The 22,045-nt window shown below is 38.3% G+C and overlaps 1 protein-coding gene across 1 annotated transcript; it reads left to right on the top strand.

The window, feature by feature from the left end:
- The first annotated feature begins 3,465 nt into the window (after positions 1 to 3,465).
- plppr3a (phospholipid phosphatase related 3a) lies at positions 3,466 to 18,148 on the top strand. The gene is made up of 8 exons (XM_057334850.1): positions 3,466 to 3,729; positions 5,874 to 5,974; positions 7,907 to 8,092; positions 8,332 to 8,461; positions 9,186 to 9,381; positions 10,836 to 10,893; positions 11,331 to 11,504; positions 13,806 to 18,148. The coding sequence occupies exons 2-8, from the start codon at positions 5,897 to 5,899 to the stop codon at positions 15,120 to 15,122; spliced, it is 2,139 nt and encodes a 712-aa protein (XP_057190833.1). The 5' UTR covers positions 3,466 to 3,729; positions 5,874 to 5,896; the 3' UTR covers positions 15,123 to 18,148.
- Positions 18,149 to 22,045: the final 3,897 nt, after the last annotated feature.

Raw genomic sequence — 22,045 nt, 5'->3', positions numbered from 1 at the left:
CCATGCTCAGAGTTTGTGCTCTCCATTTAACCCATCCAAGTGCGCACACACACACAGAGCAGTGAGCAACCATTGCTGCGGCGCCCGGCGAGCAGTTGGGGATCGGTGCATTGCTCAAGGGTCTCACCTCAGCCGTGGTATTGAAGGTGGAGGAGAGCGCTGATCATTCACTCCCCCCATCCCTGCTGGCACTGAGGCTCGAACCGACAACGTTTGGGTTACAAGTCCGAGTCTCTAACCATTAGGCCATGACTGCCCCAAATTTTCCTACTATGGTAGTCAATGGGGGGCAAAATATGTCTGGTTATGAGCATTCTTCCAAATATCTTTCTCAGTGTTCAACCAAAGAAAGAAATGTATACAGATTTGGAACAACTCGAAGGTGAGTAAATGATGACAGAATTTTCATTTTTAGGTGAAGTATCCCTTCAAGTTATTGAGTAAGTGATGATGTACTTTCAATCTGGTGCTGGGTCCCCAGCTGAAGAAAAATGGCTGCTAATTGCAAATGCAGTTTTTCACCACAAATAACAACATTGATCAGTGGCTAATCCTAAAGCACAGTCTGTCAAAAGCAGGGCATGAATCACACACCATTGTTATCCCATAATCATTTATCTTCATTCGCATCATCCTTACCATCATATCATAGCCTCTAGCTGAAGTGCAACCCTGCTGCTACAGTTTAAATGGCATGAGCCAGAGCTGCCATATGTCACTGTCATTTCAGTTCCATACCACACACAGCCTTACACTGCTAAATCCTTTCAGGAAGAGAGAAACCAGTGTCCATTATTAGCAACTGACGTACATGTATAAGCTCAGTAGTAGGCTACCATCCTTTACAGAAATGGTAACTACAGGTGCTGGTCATATAATTAGAATATCATCAAAAAGTTGATTTATTTCACTAATTCCATTCAAAAAGTGAAACTTGTATTATATTCATTCATTACACACAGACTGATATATTTCAAATGTTTATTTCTTTTAATTTGATGATTATAACTGACAACTAATGAAAATCCCAAATTCAGTATCTCAGAAAATTAGAATATTACTTAAGCCCAATACAAAGAAAGGATTTTTAGAAATCTTGGCCAACTGAAAAGTATGAACATGAAAAGTATGAGCATGTACAGCACTCAATACTTAGTTGGGGCTCCTTTTGCCTGAATTACTGCAGCAATGCGGCGTGGCATGGAGTTGATCAGTCTGTGGCACTGCTCTGGTGTTATGAGAGTCCAGGTTGCTCTGATAGTGGCCTTCAGCTCTTCTGCATTGTTGGGTCTGGCATATCGCATCTTCCTCTTCACAATACCCCATAGATTTTCTATGGGGTTAAGGTCAGGCGAGTTTGCTGGCCAATTAAGAACAGGGATACCATGGTCCTTAAACCAGGTACTGGTAGCTTTGGCACTGTGTGCAGGTGCCAAGTCCTGTTGGAAAATGAAATCTGCATCTCCATAAAGTTGGTCGGCAGCAGTTGTTTGATCTATTTTAAAAACTTAATGGAATACTTGTTTTGGTTTCTCAATCACATTGCCAGAATTGGTTGCCAATAAGGTACTAAACATAATTCTGCTGTACTTGCAGTCATTCTCCACAAGAGGTCTCCTGAGATGTTTTAAATTACAGTAACACAAAACCAGTCTAGGTTTTGTCTAAATGAATAAGAGCTTGTAAATGAAATGCAGTAATACAGTATGTGATTTTTAAATATGACATTTATTTTACAAACGTAAACATGCATTTTGTTTTTCACATAATGACATAGGTCGTATTTCCCTGTTTATTTCGAAATTTTATTTCTGTCTACCTTGACTCGAATCTCTCCATCATCTTACCAGTCACCAGCACCACTGACATTATACAGCCTCGAAAACACAGCGAAGATACATTAACACACACCAGGAAATGGAAATGGCACTGCAGTTCAGACTGTATGTATCCCAATGAGCTTGCCCCTGAGTGCTGTACAAAACGAAAATTTTAACACATGCGTCTCATTTATTGAAATGCATGATTGTACGAGATAAAGTTTTGAAATGTGAGCTGGACAAAAATCAGTCATGATACAATCATTCAGTGTTAGGCCCTTAAAAACAAACCACAGCAGCAAATTTGGTCCCGATGCAGACTGACCTCCAAAGCATTTAATCGAGATTGATCTATGGAAAATTGTTTCAGGAAGAGGCCTTTGAAAAGAGTTGAATACTGTGACAAGGTGAAAGTGGTGGAAGCTGCTAGGTCTAGAGACACCTGATCCTCCATTTTGAGTCTGTAATGAGTGTGTACGAAATTGATGAGAGCGTGAAACATGTGAAAGGTGTGTGACTAATTGGCCAGAGAGGACATGAGAATTGAGGCTGAATGGTTGAGTGATGATTTTATTAACTCCCTGCAGCTGGGTCCAATCCTGGGTATTGGAGAACTGCCCAAGAGGCCTAATCCAGTCTCCTGGGAAACCACTGGTAAACCCATTGCTTGGAAAATACCCCCCTGTTCTTCTAGTGTGGGAGAGGGGGGAAAATAGGAGGAGCTGTTTTTATTTTTTGCCCTTGGTTTTAGTTCTCTGGTATGCTGCATTTGCATTAGTGCATGCTAAATAAAACAATACAGACTTTTTTCATTTCATTTTTTTACTTAAATTGTATGTTTTAAATTCATTAAAACATTTATTTTTATATTTTGTTATTGTGTGTTAATTTATGTTTATTTATGTATACATTGTATTTCTTTATTTCTCCCTCCTTATTCCTAATTACAAGCATCGTGGGTCTTAAACTGTGAAATGTTTAACAAGATGGAAAAGCAATGCAGAAGAGAGCACGAGATAATCTTAAATCATAACATGTTCACCCTCTAAATCAAGCAAGCAGGATGCTGTTCACTCATGCGAGAAACAGCGCGGAGCGAGCGTGCGCCCGAGATGACGCGCGCTTCGCCATGTGCTGCCTTTCCGCTTTTGACTTGAAACATACCTAGACACAAAGGGGCGCATCGCATGGTCAAAATACAGAGCCCCACCCCGTGCAAATAAACAAAGATCCTAAGCTTCACGCTGGTCTAACGTAATTTCTGTTAAGGGTATCTGAATATTAAAGCGCAAACATGACGGGGCAGACGGTCCACATGCACAAAGACAGGACCGTTTTAACCCTTGCGGTCGTGAACGGAACTCCCCATCCACGCGTGGCATCGCTCGAGTGCCTGCATCTCTTTTGTTACACGTTATTGGATGATGAATGAAAATAAGCGATGGTTAAAGGAGACGGGTTTGTGCGTGCGAGTGTATGTTTGTGTTAAAAAGTGAACCGCCTCTTCCCTCATTTCAACTGTCCCCTCCCTCAAGAATCCCCCCTTTCCCAATAGCCTTTTGTGTTCAAGCACTGTGCCCTACACAGTGACTGCATTCCTTTTTCGTTTACTATCGACTTGCTTAAGAGGTCCGCGTTTGAGATCTCCACGAGAAAGTGGCACAATTGCGTGGAAATCTACTTCGGAGACTTTGGGTTGGGGAAATAGAAGCGGAGCGTCCGGGTTCATTCATACTTTCATACGTCTACTCACCTTTAGCGGATAAGGGGGAAGTGGACACAAAGATATTTTGTTCAAGCGTGAAATGGATTAAGTCCCATCGAGGAAAGCTGGAGCACCACAGACGAACCAAGAGACGGAGAAGGGCTCGGAGGGAGTCGTTGAATTTTCAACATCAACGAGAAAGAGGTGAGACCAGTCTTGTATGCTGACCGAGCCTGTTCTTGGGAACCCAAGCAAACAATGATAAACCAGACATGCTGAATCGTAATTTCTAAATGCGTAACTTCCCGTCTCGTTTTTTTCTAAATGCATAGCCTATAAATAAAAAGTACGTTTCTACCACTAGCTTTCGTGTTCTGTACGACATCCAGAAGCACATGACACCATTTCAGAATAGGAAAGAGGTGTGTAGTGTGAGACAACTGACCACTAGGACATCTTGAAATTCGCAAAAATAAGCCGAAATGGAAAGAAAATGTAACAATATTCCACTTTAAAAGGCCGTGTCGTGTCAATTGTGTGCTCAAATCGAGGTCAAAAATGTCTCGTGGTTATTTAGAGCAACATGAATGACCATCGTTACCATTATGATTATAAAGTCACATCTTATTTGGTCAGTGTCTGTGTGAGCGCGCAGCTCGCACTCAAAGCTCTTTCAGTACCATGTAGTGGACAGCGCAGCTGGTACAGTAGAACACGAGTCTGACCCCAGATCAGCTTCCAGTGGCGGTTTCCTAAAGTGAAAGCAGCTTACCAAAAGGAAGTAGATTCGTTTGGACAGATATGTGTTGATTTCTGACTGCCAAAAGCAGGATTTGCGGACATGACATACCACACCGTTGTGTCTTCATATGACTACCAATAGAAAAGCATGTGTTCTTAGATTACAAGTATGGGCCTTAGATTTCCAGGCTTTATCTTCTAACCTGTTTTTAATGCAACGCTGAAAAGGTTTGAATGATATGTCCTATTCTCTCCGCACTCGGTACAAATTTATTCAGCACCAACTTCCCACCAGCTCTGACATATCGCTGAAGAGGTTCACTTGATTGCCGCTTTACTGCTAAGCGCTTTTTATTTGCCAGCCAATACACTCCTTGACAGCACAGACATGAGTCTGTTCATTCCCAGCCCTCTCCATATCCCCCTCTCTCCAGAGAGACAAACAAAGTTGTGCAGGATAAATAGTCCCCTCTCCCCTGAAAAGAGCTTTCTTTGTTTGTGCAGTGTGAGCCACGGAAACCAATATGGTCACCATGTGTCACCCAACTTTCATTAGCTGTCTGCTTGGGGAGAGACATGGGGAGGGATATTCAGGCATGCTGTAAAGTCCATTGATGTCTTGTGTTGGCATATGCAAGATTATACATTTATAGTTGCTGTACTCTTTTTAATATGATACTTGGAAGCATTGAATCCTGTATTCACTGACTATGCACTCTGCAAATACTTTCGGAATGATGTAATATCATCCAAAACCATTAAATCTCAAAATGTTTAGGTTGCATTGCATTCGGTTTTCAAAGAAGAGTTCTGCTCTTTTGAAAGCTGTACTTTACAGTAAAGCATCACAACATCTTTTGTTTGAAGACAGTCTGCTGTGTCATAGAAAAATAAAGCCACGTCCTTGCAACTGTAGAGATCTTCAGCTCCAAAGAATGACTTTTTTATAACCAGCATATACATATTTTTGCTAAGCCTTTCATCATGGTCTGCCCTCTTGTCTAAAACAACAAGACCGTGATGCTGAAAATAGTTTAGATTTTACTTAAAATCAAAATAAGTGCATTTCATTGAAACCAGATTCATTTTTGTGTATACAGTTATAATTGTATTTGATATATACAAATACAGCCACAAAAAATTAAGTTTGGCCTTTTATCAGCATTTCTGCATGTATTGGGTTAATTCCAGTCCAGTGTTTGTTGACTTTCTACAGAAACAAACATTAGGAATGACAAAGTCACCCAACAGCAATGTGAAAGACTGACAGAATGCAAACACGCATGCAGGCTGTGATAAAAGATCAGGCTTATTCCATATTCCATATATTAATTTTTAAATGATCCTAAAATACATGCAACATTATTATTGTGCTGTTTAAACATGAATATGACATTTGTAGTTTTCAAGATCTGCAAACATTAGGCCTATCTTTTTTGTTTGACCAGTTTGTCCTGTTTCAATTTTCTGCAAATAAAAACAGTATTTTCATTTATGATTTGGCAGAAATGCTGTGAATTTGTTATCTGTGTATCTTATTTATGTTATCTGCAATTAACTAATATGTTTGCCATTATTCTGTCTTTCTTGACTATTTTTACTTTCAGATTATACTCGGCCAAACCCCAAAATGTCTCCAAAAGACAAGTCTAAGAAGAAACTTCCCAAAGACAGCATGACATTGCTGCCCTGCTTCTATTTTGTGGAGGTATGCTCTGATGTGTCAGTGTTCGAGCTGTTGGGGTAAAGCTTTGACATCTGCTGTTCAAACCTCCTTCATTTTGCCCTTAAATTGCTTAACTATTGTAGTAACCACTGACTCTTTCAAGGAGAGTCATCTGCTGTTTACAAGAGCTCTTCACTTTTTGAGCTGAAATGTGCATTTTAGCTGTATAATAAATTACATTTATGCTTTACAAATGTAAAGTTGTCATAGAAATGATATTAGTAGTATAAATGCTGTTTATCTGACATAGAGTTAGTCATAAGCTGGTGACTGGAATAACAGCATTTCTTAACCTGTTAAATGATGTCAAGTACATGTTTTTAGACACGGTTAAGAGGTTTAAACAGGATTGTAGCGAGGATTATTTAGGATTCAATTTCTGCATTCTTATTCAATGAGACAATGTAAAAAATAAATTCTAAGAAAAATCCTTTACAGATACAGTAGCCCCAAAATGTATTTGAAAACATTGGCCATGCAAAAAAATTGCAACGGAGTTCTAACTACTAATCTATGACTTTTAACCAATTTGAATATCTGAAGTTAGTTACTTTCAAATGCACACACATGATAGTAGAGGTAATCATTTTTTCTCACACAGCATTATTGTAGTGTTATATGCAATTCACTGTTATTGGCTCAAGTAAGATAAACATATCCTCCCAGTAAGCATAAATGTAGCCTTAAAGGCGCAGTTTGTAAAATCGCACATTCATAACAGATATGTTCAAAACAACAACAACGGCATAGCTTGATGACGCTGTGATGGAAAACTGTCCTCTTCAAATCCACCACTAATAATCAATCAGACGTGAATGAGAAATCACATTTATGGATGATGTAAAGTAATAAAGTTTTATAAATGTTGCGTTTGATGACATGATTTTATTTCATTATAATGAATTAGACGCGTTAGACATAATTCATAAAATTAATTTATTACTATTTAGTCAGATGATCTAAAAACGATTACTGCTTGTTCAGTAAATATATACATGACAATATATACGTGACACTTTGTCCACGAGACTGTGTTGTCATGGTTTTTAAGGCAGTAAAAGCGGAACTGAGACTGTGTTATTAGGGAGATGCAAGGTCTGGAGAAAGCGTAACGGCTTACACGAATCACGTGAGGCACCTCAGCCAATCATATTACAGCCTCTAGTCTCCTTTCCTGCATTCCACTGAAGGTTGCAGGGTTTCCATCCAGTGTCTTTGGTAAGGCGGATATGACGCCATTGACAGGTGATTGGTTAAAATGGCAATTTTCTCACTATTATCAAATTTGAGATATTGTTAGTACTCAACTGAACAAAATATGTAACACTGGCCTAGTGATGACAGAATGTTCGATTTTTGGGTGAGCTATCCCTTTAAGACATTCATGTTGGAATTGAAATGTACAATAACCTGTGAGTGAAAAAATCCCCTGAGAGTGAACACTCGGTGTTGTTAGTTGTAATTGTAGTGATCATAAATACGATTTACTGAATTTATTGACCTATGATCTGATACAGATTAAAACACCAGAAAGTGTTCAAATATCCTCTTTTTAATTGTAAACAGTATTTTTCTTGTCAGAAGATGCTAAATATAAACTTCTTTGGTTGAGGAATGTTTTGCATAAGGTGTCCTTGAGAAAACAATATATGCCTTAAAAAATAAAATAAAAGCCACTTGGTTTTATATTTTATTATCCAAAGCGGTGACATTTATAAAAATTTCGTGTACGGCCTAAGTGTTTGTATGTCAAGCCTAATGCTGTTTGTGTTAATAATTCATGAATTTATCAATGCTTTAAATGTTGACTGATTCCTCCACTCATTACTCTTGTGCCACCTTCCACCCTCTCTCTCTCTCTCTCTCTCTCTCTCTCTCTCTCTCTCTCTCTCCCCCTCACTCTCTCTCTCTTAGCTTCCGATAGTTGCATCTTCCATGATCTCCCTTTACTTCTTGGAGCTGACAGACATTTTGCAGCCAGCCAAAGTAGGGTACCGTTGCCATGACCGCACACTGAGCATGCCCTATGTGGAAACGGGAGACGAGCTCATTCCTCTGCTCATGCTGCTCAGCCTGGCCTTTGCTGGCCCTGCAGCGTCTGTGAGTATTCATACTCTATTCATAAACGGCCTAATTTATTTATCTTAGTGTAGTTGAATAATACACAGTATCCTATTACCTTATTCAACCAATTTATGAAGCGCATGATGCTGTATGGTCAGTGCTTAAAAAGGTTAAGGACTGAGTTTTAGCATCTTGTTTAAGCATAAATAATCGCTGGACAGATTGGATTTGAACTGTTGCTTCAGGCACTCTGGTTTTCTGTGTTCCTGGCTTAGATCATGCTCGGAGAGGCCTTGATGTACTGTATGCAGTCCAAGCTGAAGATTCACCCGGGTTCTGAAGGAAGTATAAATGCAGGAGGGTGCAATTTCAACTCTTTTTTACGCAGGACAGTCCGTTTTGTGGGTATGTTAATTTCACAGAGATACTCTAAAGTGCTATGTCTCAAAGGGATAAGTCACATAAAAATAAAAATTCGGATTAAATAAATCAATTCAACATTTATTCACCCTTGTGTTGTTCAAAACCTGTATGTGAATCTTTCTTCTGTGGAACACAAAAGAATATATTTTGAGAAATGTTTTATTTTAAGTCTCATTGGTTTGGTTTTCATACAATGGAAGTTAATGGGGTCTAATGTTGTTTGGTTACCAACATTCTTCAAAATATCGTCTTTTGTGTTCTGCAGAAGAAAGTCATACAGTACATGTTTGGAATGAAATGAGTGTGAGTAAATGATGAAAGAATGTTTATTTTTGGGTGAGCTGTTTAAGGCCCATTTACACCCAAAATGAACTATAACGCTCATTCGTCATAGTTATAATTATTGACTCACAAGTCCACATAAGTTAAAAACATGTTAAAACACAAATAATCTATAAAAAAGCTTTGAATAGCATTGCGCTTAAGGACATTTTGATGCTCCACTTGTTCTATCACAATATCCTTTGCTTTAATACTTGGGACCTGAATGACATTCATTATTCAGACACTCAAGAACGTTCGGGCAGTTTTTCTATTTTTGAAGAAGCATATGGTCGAGTGTTGGCCACGTAATACACGCACACACAAAAAGAAGTCTGGCTCAGTTAGCACAGTTTCACACTGACAGTTTCTCTTTTCCTCACAGGTGTACATGTGTTTGGGCTGTGTGCCACTGCACTGGTTACTGACGTTATCCAGCTGGCCACTGGCTATCATGCACCCTTCTTCTTAACCGTATGCAAACCCAACTACACACTGCCTGGTGTGGCATGTGATAAAAACCCCTACATAACCCAGGACATCTGCTCAGGCCGGGACCAGTATGCCATTCTGTCAGCCAGGTGACTAGAACAGACCTCTGTTAAAACAAACTAACTTTTGACACATACAGTACACACTTAAGAAGGTCATTCTTTGTTCCGCTGTCTGCATTGTTTTGCCACCTGATTCATGGGAGGAATTATGTAAATCACGTAACAATTCAAACGTCTCTACTTCTGCTGGGCTGTGAAAGATGCAACAGACTGCTATGATCTGGCATGCATGCTTGGACTGTAGCTTAGGCATCTAAATCGGCTGTTTAAAATGCCTGAAGTGTGCTCGAGTATCCATGTCTGTATTATAAATTATAATTCTTTTCTTCATTATTTCATCATCATTGGATAAATTACTGCTGCCATGTACAAAAACATTAATTGTCAATAACATTTTGTTTATGATTTGCCTTGTTGTCTTGGCAGCTACTGCAATTTGTCAGAGCTTGTCAAATTGCATCATCATAACATTTATTTATTGGAGGGACAGTTCACCCAAAAATAAAAATTCTGTCATCATTTACTCACCCTCGAGTTGTTCCATATCTGTGTAAATTTCTTTGTTTTGTTGAACACAGAGAGAGATATTAGAATGCTTGTAACCAAACAGTTCTTGGTCATCATTGACTACCATAGTATGAAAAATGACAATGGTAGTCAAAAGTGCCCCAGAACTGTTTGCTTTCCTACATTCTTCAAAATATCTTATTTAACTGAACAAAGACATTTACAAAAATAATTCTACTAAGGTAGTCAATGGTGGCCAAGAACTGTTTGGTTATTACAAGCATTCTTCCAAATATCTTTCTCTGTGTTCATCAGAACAAAGAAGTTTATACAGATTTGGAACAACTTGAGGGTGAGTAAATGATGACAGAATTTTATTTCTGGGTGAACTGTTCCTTTAAAACTTCAGTAATTCATTGAATAACAGTGTCATAGTGTGAATGCTGAGACCTTATTATAACAAAAATAAAATGCATTTTTTCATTAACTTACATTAAATATTTAATGTTTATATAATGTTTTACTTGCTATAACAATCTCAGAAAAAAGGAGGTACATGTACAGTACTGTATGTATACATCAATATGTACTTTAGCGATACTAATATATGCACTCTTCAGGTGCTAAGTTGTATTTTTTAAAAGGATTCCACCCCAGTGACAGCTAGCTTTTTTGTAAGAGTTTACCATAACAATGTTTCCCAACAAGGATTACAAATAAATTTGACCTGACTTTGATCCCAAATCCCCGTCAGTCGACACAGAACACGGAATTAAGCTATCGAATAGATAGGACATTGTGTTTTGCTCACTGAACCGTGATCTGTTCCTCTCGCATCTCTTCCCTGATTTACATTTCTTTATCATATGCTCAAATTCTTGCTTGTGCTCTGTGATTATTCTAAATAATCACATGCTAGGTGTTACTAAAGTCCCCTTCACATTTTCTCTTTTTTCCTCTCGCTATATTATCAGGAAAACCTTCCCCTCCCAGCATGCCACTTTGTCTGGCTTTGCAGCCGTCTACATATCCGTAAGCATTTCTCTTTACTTGCTTCGACCTCAGGGAACTTGTGCTTTGAATATGTTTTGAAATATTAGTTATTAAAAAAAGCACGATAGCTGTGATGCTCAAATAAGAACTGCTTTTAGGAGGATCCATTAAAAACAATGTAAGGTGCCCACACAGCTTCGTGTCTCCCAGCTGTAGTGTTTTATGAGATGCCCATTAGTTTTCTTCAGTTAGCTATGCCTCATTGACCTTAATGTGGGGTTCCAACTATTAATGAAGTCATTCTCTCTGGACTGTGAAAAGAGACAGGAGAGCCGCTGTAATTACATTTACAATATTACACAGCCCATTTTAATTGGAAGTTATTTTTGGTCTCAAAGCTCATTTTAAATTTGTGGGGTTTTACCCACCAGATGGGTCATGCTGTTGTGAATTGTACACGTGTTTGTCTTCATCAGATGTACTTCAACGCCACAATCTCAGACAGCACCAAGCTGTTGAAGCCCATGCTGGTGTTTGCATTCGCCATAGCTGCAGCCCTGGCCAGCTTGACCCAGATCACCCAGTACCGAAGTCACCCCATCGACGTCTACGTGGGCTTTGTGATTGGAGCTGGCATTGCTGTTTACCTGGTGAGTCATAAAAGGTTTTCTGGGTTTGCGGCTCTGATCAAGTTTTTGCTTTGACAAGTTGCAGAAGATCTCTAGATTTATTTATCTGCCTCCTCACACCGTTTTCTTAACTGTCTTTAGCACGGTCTATATTTAGGACTTGGTTTCAATTAGAGGAGAAGAAATCCTCTAGGATTCTTCAGGAAATGTTTCACAGTTTTTTCTCTCTCTTCTTCTGTCATTCTTCACCGTGCCTCTCCGATAAGCTTCTGTGCTATAATCTCTCTTAACCATTCGAGAGGGTGGAACTCCTTTCTGAAAGTGTCATTTGCATTGAAAGAGAAAAAAAGGTCAAAGAAAATGGGATAAAAGAAAAGTTTTGAAGCTTTGAAAGCTCATTACAAAAACATTTTATTCTAGGATGCTGTACGTTTTCTGTTCCAGCATAACAATGAGCTTGAGTTTAGTGAAGTTCATAACTTTTCCCGCTATTGACTCAATTTTACGACTTTTATGAGACAACGCTTCCCCGGAATTAATGATGTTTTCACTGTTACAGAGTGAAAGTACAGCATTTATAGATCCAAAAGCAATAAATACTTGTCAAATGCTCATCATTCTAAATTCAATCTGGCTGAAAAACTGTTTTCTTAGCTTTTGTGTTGTATTTTTGAAGAAACCCACCCTCATTCATACGTTGATAAGAAGAACAGAATAGTTTTGTTTATATATTCAAGAAATGATTCGAGCCTATTGCATATATAAAAATTTGATTAGCATGCACTCTAAAAATCTGTCATTAAAGGGACAGTTCACCCAAAAACGAATTCTGTTTAATTTTGCTGTACATTGCTGGCCATAATCTAAAGCGTTACCCAAAAGAACATGCCAAACCAAACCGTTCTGGGTCACTATTGACTACCACAGTAGTTTTATTTTCTACTAGTCAGTGGTGCCCCAGAACTGTTAGTTTACAAACGTTCTACCAACTATCTTTTTTTGTGTACAGTGTAACAATAGCATTTGAGGCTGAGTAAATGATGACAGAATTTTCATTTTTGGGTGAACTATCCCTTTAACTGAACACACCTCTGTGTGTAGTTAACAACAATACATTGTGTGTTACTTTGAATTCATCCTTGCGTTTTCCCTTTTATTTACTAAACAAAAAAATCAACTGTTTCTGAGGAACTACTTTGTTTGACAGAAGATAGATAATTTTATTAATACAATTGCATTTTATTTGCTGTTTTAATCTTTGAAACCTTGCTATGCATGTGTGTCACGGATTGCGGTGGACAGAACCCAAATGCAGGCAGGCAGTGAAGGGGTTAACAAAAACAAGACTTTAATAATGAAAACAAAACACCCTCGATGGGGAAAACAGAACTGAGAGATTTATAAAAAACAAAGACTTCCCACGTGGGGGCAAAACGCAAAGACAAGATCAAAATAAAACTAAAATCCACAGACAGGGCAAGGCGGCAAGGCAACAAGAACACGGGTAAACAACCACAAGCATATACAGCCCGCATACATACAGACCGTACATACAGACCGTACATGCAGACCGTACATGCAGACCGTACATGCAGACCGTACGTACATGCAGACCGTACATACATACAGACCGCATACATACAGTGTAATCCAACAGCACAAGACAAAGAAACATGACGGCATTATATAGGGAGACAGACAAAGGATAATTAGCAAGGGGCAGGTGTGGGTAATAAAACACTCAGGGAAAGTTAACGAGGAAACGAGATGGCGGGAACAGAGACACGGACCGGAGAGAGAGAGAGTATGGAAGGCCGAAAGGTCAACAATCTCTCTCTCCACATAAAACCTAAGGCTTTGCCATGACTCTGCTACAAGACCAAGAATAGACATGATATGATGAAGCAGAGTCATGACAATGTGGAATAACCGTTTTATAAAAGCAATAAGCCCCACGAAGCAGTGGGCTATAACATTATTCAAAAAGGCCTTTTTGAGACTAAAAATGACATTTGAGAGGAACACTGAGTCAGAGTTCATCACCCAGAATTAGTGCCTGACCTCACTGATGTTCTTGTGTCTCAGTAGTCACAACATTTAGTGGAAACCCAAACAAGAAGAGTAAAAGCTTTTAGAGCAGCAAAGTGAAAACCAGCCTTCTTTTTATAACAGTACTATCTTAATTAAATGTTAAACAAGCATGATGTGAATGTCTGCATACTTTTAGTTTCATAGTGTATGTGCAGTTCAGTTGTCTTTATAAAAAGCGCATATTAATAAGTGTTACAGTAACAACTTTCTTCCATCCTTCCCACACTCCAGGCATTATATGCAGTGGGGAACTTTAAGTCTAATGAAGACACTCCCCCAAAGCCAATAAAACAGCCCCAACCTCCACAAAAAGATCCTCTGCGAGAGCTAACACAGCGTGGCCATGACTCGGTCTACCAAAAAGCCCATGCTTCTGAGAGCAATGATGAACTATCCGCCCCGCCGCATGTTGCCAGCTTGAACCGTAAGGTGCGTCGAGAGAAGGCCTCCATGGGCATCCTAAAGAGAGCCAGCGCGGACGTTGAGCTCCTGGCTCCTCGCAATCCAATGGGAAAGGAGACCATGGTGACCTTCAGTAACACCTTGCCCCGCGCCAGCACCAACGCTATGGAGGAGCCCGCTCAACGTCACATGACCTTCCATGTGCCAATGGACTCACAGCGTTCGAAACAGTTGGTGTCCGAATGGAAGCAGAAATCAATGGAGATGCGCAGTCTTAGCCTGCGGGACGAAGAAGAGGATGAAGCCACTGTGGAGGGAGCTGACGGCAGAGAAGGGGGAGTTAAAGAGGAGATGGGCATGCCCACCTCCCTTTATCCTACCGTGCAAGCCAACAGTGGAGCAGCAGTGACGGCAGCAGGGGGTACCAGGGTGATGATTCCCCAAAGACCTGGTGCCCCACAGTTAGTTCACATCCCCGAAGAAGCCACCAGACCACCACCTGTGTCACCCAAAAGCGCAACCACTCGGGCTAAGTGGCTCTCCATGACAGAGCAAGGAGGACCAGTACCAGCTCCCATGCCAGAACTGCCACGATTGCCCAACCAGCCTCGGGTTATGCAGGTCATTGCCATGTCTAAGCAACACGGTCCGGTTACTGTTACCACACCCAAGTCTTCTGAGACTGGCTCCTCTTGTGCCACCTCCAGCACAGGCTCAGAATCTCCATACTACCGCATCCCTTCTGAGCGAGACAGCGCCAGCATCATCACAGTAGACGCCCATGCCCCTCACCACCCAGTGGTGCGTCTTTCTTCAGGCAATGGGAACACCTGGGACTGGAGGAGCACCTCCAACGGCAACACTGAGGTTCACGAGACCAGCCGAACGCTGCCCAGGCAGGACTGCTTGCGTGATTATCGTCCCATCAAAACAGAGTCCCTGTGCTCATTTACCTCTGAACCTGACCCAGGAATCCTGCCTCCCCCACCTCATCCCGACCTGCTGTTGGACAGCAACCTCAGCCGAGATTCGTCCTTCCAACGCAAGTCCTCCATCTCATCTAAAGACTGGGAGCTTGGACAGCCTCAACCAGAACCTGACCACTTCTTTAAGAACTTGCAAACAAACAGATCATTTAAAGACTAACGTGTGTACTGTAGGCCAAAGCAGTGACTCTACATACTTCTTTCTGGAGAAAACCAATGTGAATATTTTTGGGTGAGAAGACAGGCTTTTTGGTTATCTCACATTGAGCATCTGGGGTGGATTAGTGCAGAGAAGCACCAGAAGGCTCACACAGACTTGAGGGGCCAATTGTGAGTCTCTGTGAAGAAAGCAGCCACACAAATCTGATTAGCTCAAAGGAATTGTCAAATATTCAACCAAGTGAAATTCAAATTCAAGCTGTAATGTATCAATTTATCACATTTTCTTCATCCCCAGCTTCAGAAATGCACAGGAAAATGTGCCACTTTTAAGATACTCTGACACATTGAAGGTATTTATCATGTATCAGGATAAGGTTAACCATAATTCTGTTTTAGAGTTCACTATAAACCTGGATATACATTTTATTGTACAAGAGGAACTCATGTTGCAGTTCTTAAATGATTCAATCGGATAAAGAACCGAGTCAATTTTATTGTGGGCTGGAAATATGGGCAGGTTAGAGTTCTCATCACAGCTTTTTGTGCTTTTTAAAGGGATGGTTCACCCAAAAATGAAAATTTTGTCATGAATTACTCTCTAGTTGTTCCAAATCTGTGTAAATGTATTGTTTCTGATGAACACAGAGAAAAATATTGGGACAAATGCTTGTAACCAAACAGTTCTCAGACCTCATTGACTACCATGGTAGGAAAAATCATAGACATAATAAATAACTAGACGCCGCTTTGCTCCACTGCTGCAATACGTCAATGGCACCGCCATATTGGTGAGGGCAACAGTGCACTAAAAGACCACTGAACCCAATGGGAGAGCTGCACTTTTTCGGCATTAAAAGTACAATCATGTTTACATTTCTTAACATATTTCAATGGTTTACAATATACGTAGTGTACAACTTTACCATATCTCTAATCGCTTCATGTCTCGATTATAGCCTACTTTAAAATTAATGGTTGTCATAAGGAAATGTGAAATCCATTATTTGTGCCTGTTATTTGTGAGAATCCACTAGATGGCACCATGTTCAGTGATATGTTATAGACATGACAAGCCACAGAATAAATAACCACGTTGCAGTAGTCATAAAACAGACATGTAGCCTAGAGATTGTTTCTAAGATTTATTTGAATCATCGAACAAAACACCCAAGGTAATATAGTTTAATTTACGTGTTATATAAAAACGAATGTTTTTCACTGTGGAAATGGTTTTTTCTGTAGTCATTTTAGACAATAAAAAGATAGAAAGATGTTCTTTTATTTATCCGGTAAACCCGTTACAGCAGTAAAACATGATGTATGTGATATAGTAAAACAAATAACACTGCCGTGCATTGTAAGTATGAAATAGCAGTATATAGTCATATAGTAAAGACGAATTGTGTCGAATTTTCCCACAATTTTAAAGTGAACGAGCTGTGTTCTGATCACGTGCATTTAATCTACCTTAAATTATTTCACATTAGCGATGTGTATACAATTATTAAGCCTAAACGATTTCTTGACAAGCCTGAGTTTTAACAGTTCCGTATGACAATAAATACATCTTCAAGTCTAACCATCTTTAACTGGAGCCTAAACGTTTCTGTACTCCACGTAAATAGAAAAGTATTGAAATTAGTTGAGAAATGAAAACGATGTTGTGTTTTTATCCAGATAACTGCAGCTCCACCATTCACTCGTATGTCTTTGTCGTCGGCTTTTGCCCTCACCAATATGGCGGCGGCATTGACGTACGATCCGGCGTACAATGAGGCGTCTAGTTAATTTATATATGTCTATGGTAAAAATGACCATGGTTGTCAAAAGTGCCCCAGAACTGTTTGCTGTCCTACTTTCTTCAAAATATCTTCCTTTGTGTTTAACAGAACAAAGAAATTATAAAGTAATTTTTCCTACTATGGTAGTCAGTGGAGTCCGAGAATGGTTTGTTTGTAAGCATTCTTTCAAATATCATCAGAACAAAGAAATTTAAACTCGAAGGTGAGTAAATGATAAACAGAATTTTTATTTTTGGGTGAACTATCCCTTTAATGAACGCTTTTCTGCGTATCAGTTTTATGTAGGCCTAGTCACTTTCTGCTTTTTATACTAAAATATACTCTTGCTTGTTTGTGTGTATTGCATGTGTGTTTATTTATGTGTCTTTTTGACCTTGAATGGACTGTTACATGTCTGAAGGGATGGCCTCTTTCATTTTGCTACCCAGTGTTGAAATTTTTGTAACAAACTTTGAAAAATAAAATTGTAATATTATTGTCTGCTTTTAGTCAATGAATCTAGTGCTTTCTGGTAATTGATTGGCATTAGAAAAAAAAACCTCACACACATTTTGCTTGATTTGGGGGTTTATTTGCATAAAAGCTATGTCACTATTAACAGAATTTCATTAGATTTTTCTTCCTTTTAAAATGTCATTTCAGGTGTTTAGATTGCAGTGGGAAATCCTGTACATCCCAGGTTGTGGTAATCTGTCTGCATCCTCCACATTTTAGCAAAAGATTAGGAACTGCACCATGAAATTGCTTTCAGCACAGATTTTCTGTGTGCATTTGTTCCTCTTCCTTATTTAAATACTTCCTTTAGTGAATTAGGTGCTAAAATAACACAGACAGTGTAAATAAACGCTGCTATACGTGGGTGCAATTCTTTCATAATTCCCTCCTGAGTCTCTGAAAACCAAGTGACATTTATGCATTGTGTTTGTTGTTTTCCTTCCCCCTTTTCATAATTTAGATCAGTTTTGATAAATGGATCATCATAAGCCGTTTTAAATTATTTAGCTTTGTAATTTTTCATAACTTTGAAAACAGAATCAACTCGTGCAGTCATGTCTTTAATTAACAGCATGGGAGGTGCAGTGGTATGTTTTTTATATAATCATTTTTTTAAAGGGACAGTTCACCCAAAAATGAAAATTCTGTCATGAATTACTCACTCTCTAGTTGTTCCAAACCTGTATGAATTTCTTTGTTTGATTGAAAGATATTTGGACGAATGCTTGTAACCAAACAGTTCTTGGACCCCATTGACTACCATAGTAGGAAAAATTATGGTAGTCAAAAGTGCCCCAGAACTGTTTGCTGTCGTACATTCTTCAAAATATCTTCTTTTGTGTTCAACAGAACAAAATAAATTATAAAGTAATTTTTCCTACTATGGTGGTCAACGGGGTCCAAGAACTGTTTGGTTATAAGCACTCTTCCAAATATTTGTCTCTGTGTGTTTATCAGAACAAAAACATTTATACAGATTTGGAACAACTTGAACGTGGGTACATGCAGGATGACAGAATTTTTATTTTGGTTGAACTATCCCTTATGTATGAAATCCCATTTCCGCCACGTGATAAAAAAAATCAGGCTCTAAAAAGTCATAATTATGAGATACAAAATCAAAATTATGAGATAAAAAGTCATAATTATGAGATAAAAAGTCATAATTATGAGATAAAAAGTCAAAATTATGACTTAACGTGCACATGCGCAGTGCAGCCAGGACACCGCACGCTGGTGACATCCGCTGGTTAGAATGGTGTAAATGCAACTCGGTGGTTTTACAAACCAATTGCGATTGGTTATATATATATTTTAGTTATTTGTTTTCAGTTTTCAGTATTTTTTTTAAGCTTCCAGTGCAGACATCCAAATGCATCAGCAGACACATAATAATAAAACAGAGTACAAAATATATAAAAATATAAATAAAATACAACTGTAAATAGACAGTTGTACAGAAGTAATATACTGTATGTAAAATAGATTGGAAATTTGCGAATATTCAAATTTATTAAAAGCAATATGTCCAGATGCTCTAGTACTCCTTCTGAAGCACCGGCCAGAGGGCAACAGTTCAAAGATGTTGTGTCCAGGGTGTATCAAGTCTGTAATGATTGCACTTTACAAGAGTGGGAAAGAAAGCACCAATGATCTTTTCAGCAATCTGGACTATCCGTTCTTGTCCACTTGTGATCAACTGAGTAGCCGAGGCAAACCTGACAGGGATTAAAGCACACAGAACAACCTTTGTTGGGCCCTATGTGGGTCTCCCACTTCAGGTCCTTTGAGATGGTGGAGCCCAGGAACCTGAAGGACTCCACAGCCAAACAATTACAAAATATTGTGTGTTTTGGGCCACATTCAATGTACAATGTATATGGAATCCTTTCAACAAAAGATCTATGAGCTACTGAAAAGTATTTCACTGGTTCCTATCTACCAGATAACATGCCTGCTGAAGCCAACAAACTACCAGTAAAAACCCAGAGAGGTTTCTATTGTGAAACATGCAGTAGTAGTAATATCATAGATTTGTGAAGCCATCTCTTAAATGCATAATTTTTGATGTATGATTTTGGAGGGCAAAAAATACACTGCTGTTTAAAAGTTCTAAAACACTTGAATGTTTGACTGAAATGTTTCTCATGGTCTTAAAATCTTTTAATCTGAAGATGTATGTTTAAATGTTTGAAATGACTTTAGTAGACAAAAATATAATCGTGGCAACATATTAATTTATTTTATTAGACGACAAAAATTGAGGACCAAATAAAAAAAGCAGCCAAGAAATGAATAGATGAAATTTCTGCCAATACTATTGAAAAATCTTCCTACAAGGTGAAATTTCAAGAAGCTGCTCGATCATGCTAAGAGTACAATTTAGTTTTACAATTTTTATTTACACCGTATTAAGCAACGGATGTCGCAAGCGTGCAGTGTCTTGCCTGCACTGCGCATGTTAAATCATAATTTCAATTTTTTATGTCATAATTACGATTTTCAATCTCATAATTTCATTTTTTTAATCTCATAATTATAATTTTCAATCTCATAATTTTGATTTTTTTATCACATAATTTTGATTTTCAATCTCATAATTATGACTTTCAATCTCATAATTATGACTTTTTATCTCATAATTTTGACTTTTTATCTTATAATTATGAATTTTTATCTCATAATTTTGATTTTTTATCTCATAATTATGACTTTTTATCTCATAATTTCGATTTTGTATCTCATAATTATGACTTTTTAGAGTCTGTTTTTTTAATCACATGGCGGAAATGGGCTTCCATACTTATGTGTGTGTTATGTGTGAGATTATCAAAGATCGTGTTTTAAAAACATACATGACAAGGGAACATAAAGTACGGTTTTTGAAAGATGACATCCATCAGCATGCGGGTTGCAGTAATACCCAGTGTCGTTTTAAACTAAAGGAAGGCTTAATACATCATTATCTGGGCTTTGGTTTCCTGTAGAGAGTATCTCTTCTGATGTACGAATCCTGCTGCACACAGTTATCTGTAATGACATCTTCAGAGGGAAAAAATAACCAATGTGGTTTGTGTTATTTTAAATACGTAAAGATTAATATTGCCTTGTGGGAAAATATTCTCTTCCTGTTGTGTGGTTACTATCTAAGAATGGACCACATTAATAAACTGATGGGTACAGACAGTGATCAAATCATATACTCATTTCAGAACGGTGCATCAAACATTCAGTGCCTTTGGCCAAGTCAGGCTGTGACAAAATATTGCAGCTCTACGGGAAGAGTGAATGTTTCCTTAGTGGGTCATAAAAAGTGCTGCAGCTTCTTTTGTGGCAAGACTGTGACTCGTCTGTGCTTCTGCAACAGCAGGTTTGACCTGCTTCTGATGGGTGAAATTTACAAGAAGCAAAAAAAGTAAAACATCAAACTGTATTTTTTGAACTTGAACTTTTGAACTTGTATGTTTTTTCTTCTGAGGTGCAAGCTGGGACTGAAAACTATGCTGTCCGATTTCTAAAATGTCAAGAGATTGCGACATGGTAAACACAATCAGAACCACAACTGTTTGACCTGATCAAAGCAACCTCAACCTTTAGGGACTAAAATGCAAGATTCACCTTTAACAGAGGAGGTGAAGAACCTGGTCTGCCTTGCTGGTCAAAGATAAAAAGGTACAATCTCTAATTGACTTATTCAGGTTGCATTAAACAGTTGTGTATCACTACCAGTGTTGGGTGTAACTAGTTACTAAGTAATTAGTTAATGTAATTTAATTACTTTTCCCTTGAAAAAGTAAAGTAAGGGTTTACTCTTATTTTTTCTGTAATTTAATTACAGTTACTTCTGATGTAATTAAACTAAATACTTTGCATAATATGTGTGTGTGCAGAAGAGGAATTTACATCAAAATTCAAAGTCTAACTTTACAATCCGTGCTTTAATGTATAATTCTCACATTTGTAATGAATAATAATACTTTATGTAGTTTTATATTATGTATTTGAATGAATTAAAAGAGCCCTTTCAAGTCTATCCTTGAATCACTTAACTCATCAAGGTTGATGTAGGATATAGAAAGTAATTAGTAATAAGTAATTAAATACTTTTTGAAGAGAGTAACTTGTACAGTAATCTAATTACATTATCGAATGTGTAATTAGTAACTAGTAATTAATTACTTCTTCAGAGTAACTTACCCAACACTGATCATTACTAAAACAGAGGCTTCGACTGTTTTGTTAAAGCAACAAGTTCTTTCAAATACATTGAACTGGCCTGTATATAACACCCTAATGTTCATTTTTTAAAACTCCAGAACACCCTTAAATGATTCCTCCAGACATACATTTTATCAAAGTTTGTCTTGTAATGAGTAGGTGACATGTCACTACAATTTCATCAGTAGAGCCACTTACATTTTCATCTTTTGTATGTATGTTTATTACTATTACTATTATAACACTGAAGTACTTCATTTTTAAACAGGGGTATTGCATAAAAGAATGAAATAACAAAGTGATTTTAAAATGCAACTTGACTTGACCTCCTCTCATTTACACTTTTGTTCATTCTTGCATCTTGCAGTGATAATGTTCAGTGTAGGCGTAGTGAAGGGTGACTTGA

The sequence above is a fragment of the Triplophysa rosa genome, linkage group LG5 (assembly GCF_024868665.1).
Source record: "Triplophysa rosa linkage group LG5, Trosa_1v2, whole genome shotgun sequence".
NCBI lineage: Eukaryota > Metazoa > Chordata > Actinopteri > Cypriniformes > Nemacheilidae > Triplophysa > Triplophysa rosa.
The sequence above is the reverse complement of the archived record's forward strand: the minus strand, read 5'-3'. Positions and strand labels throughout refer to the sequence as shown.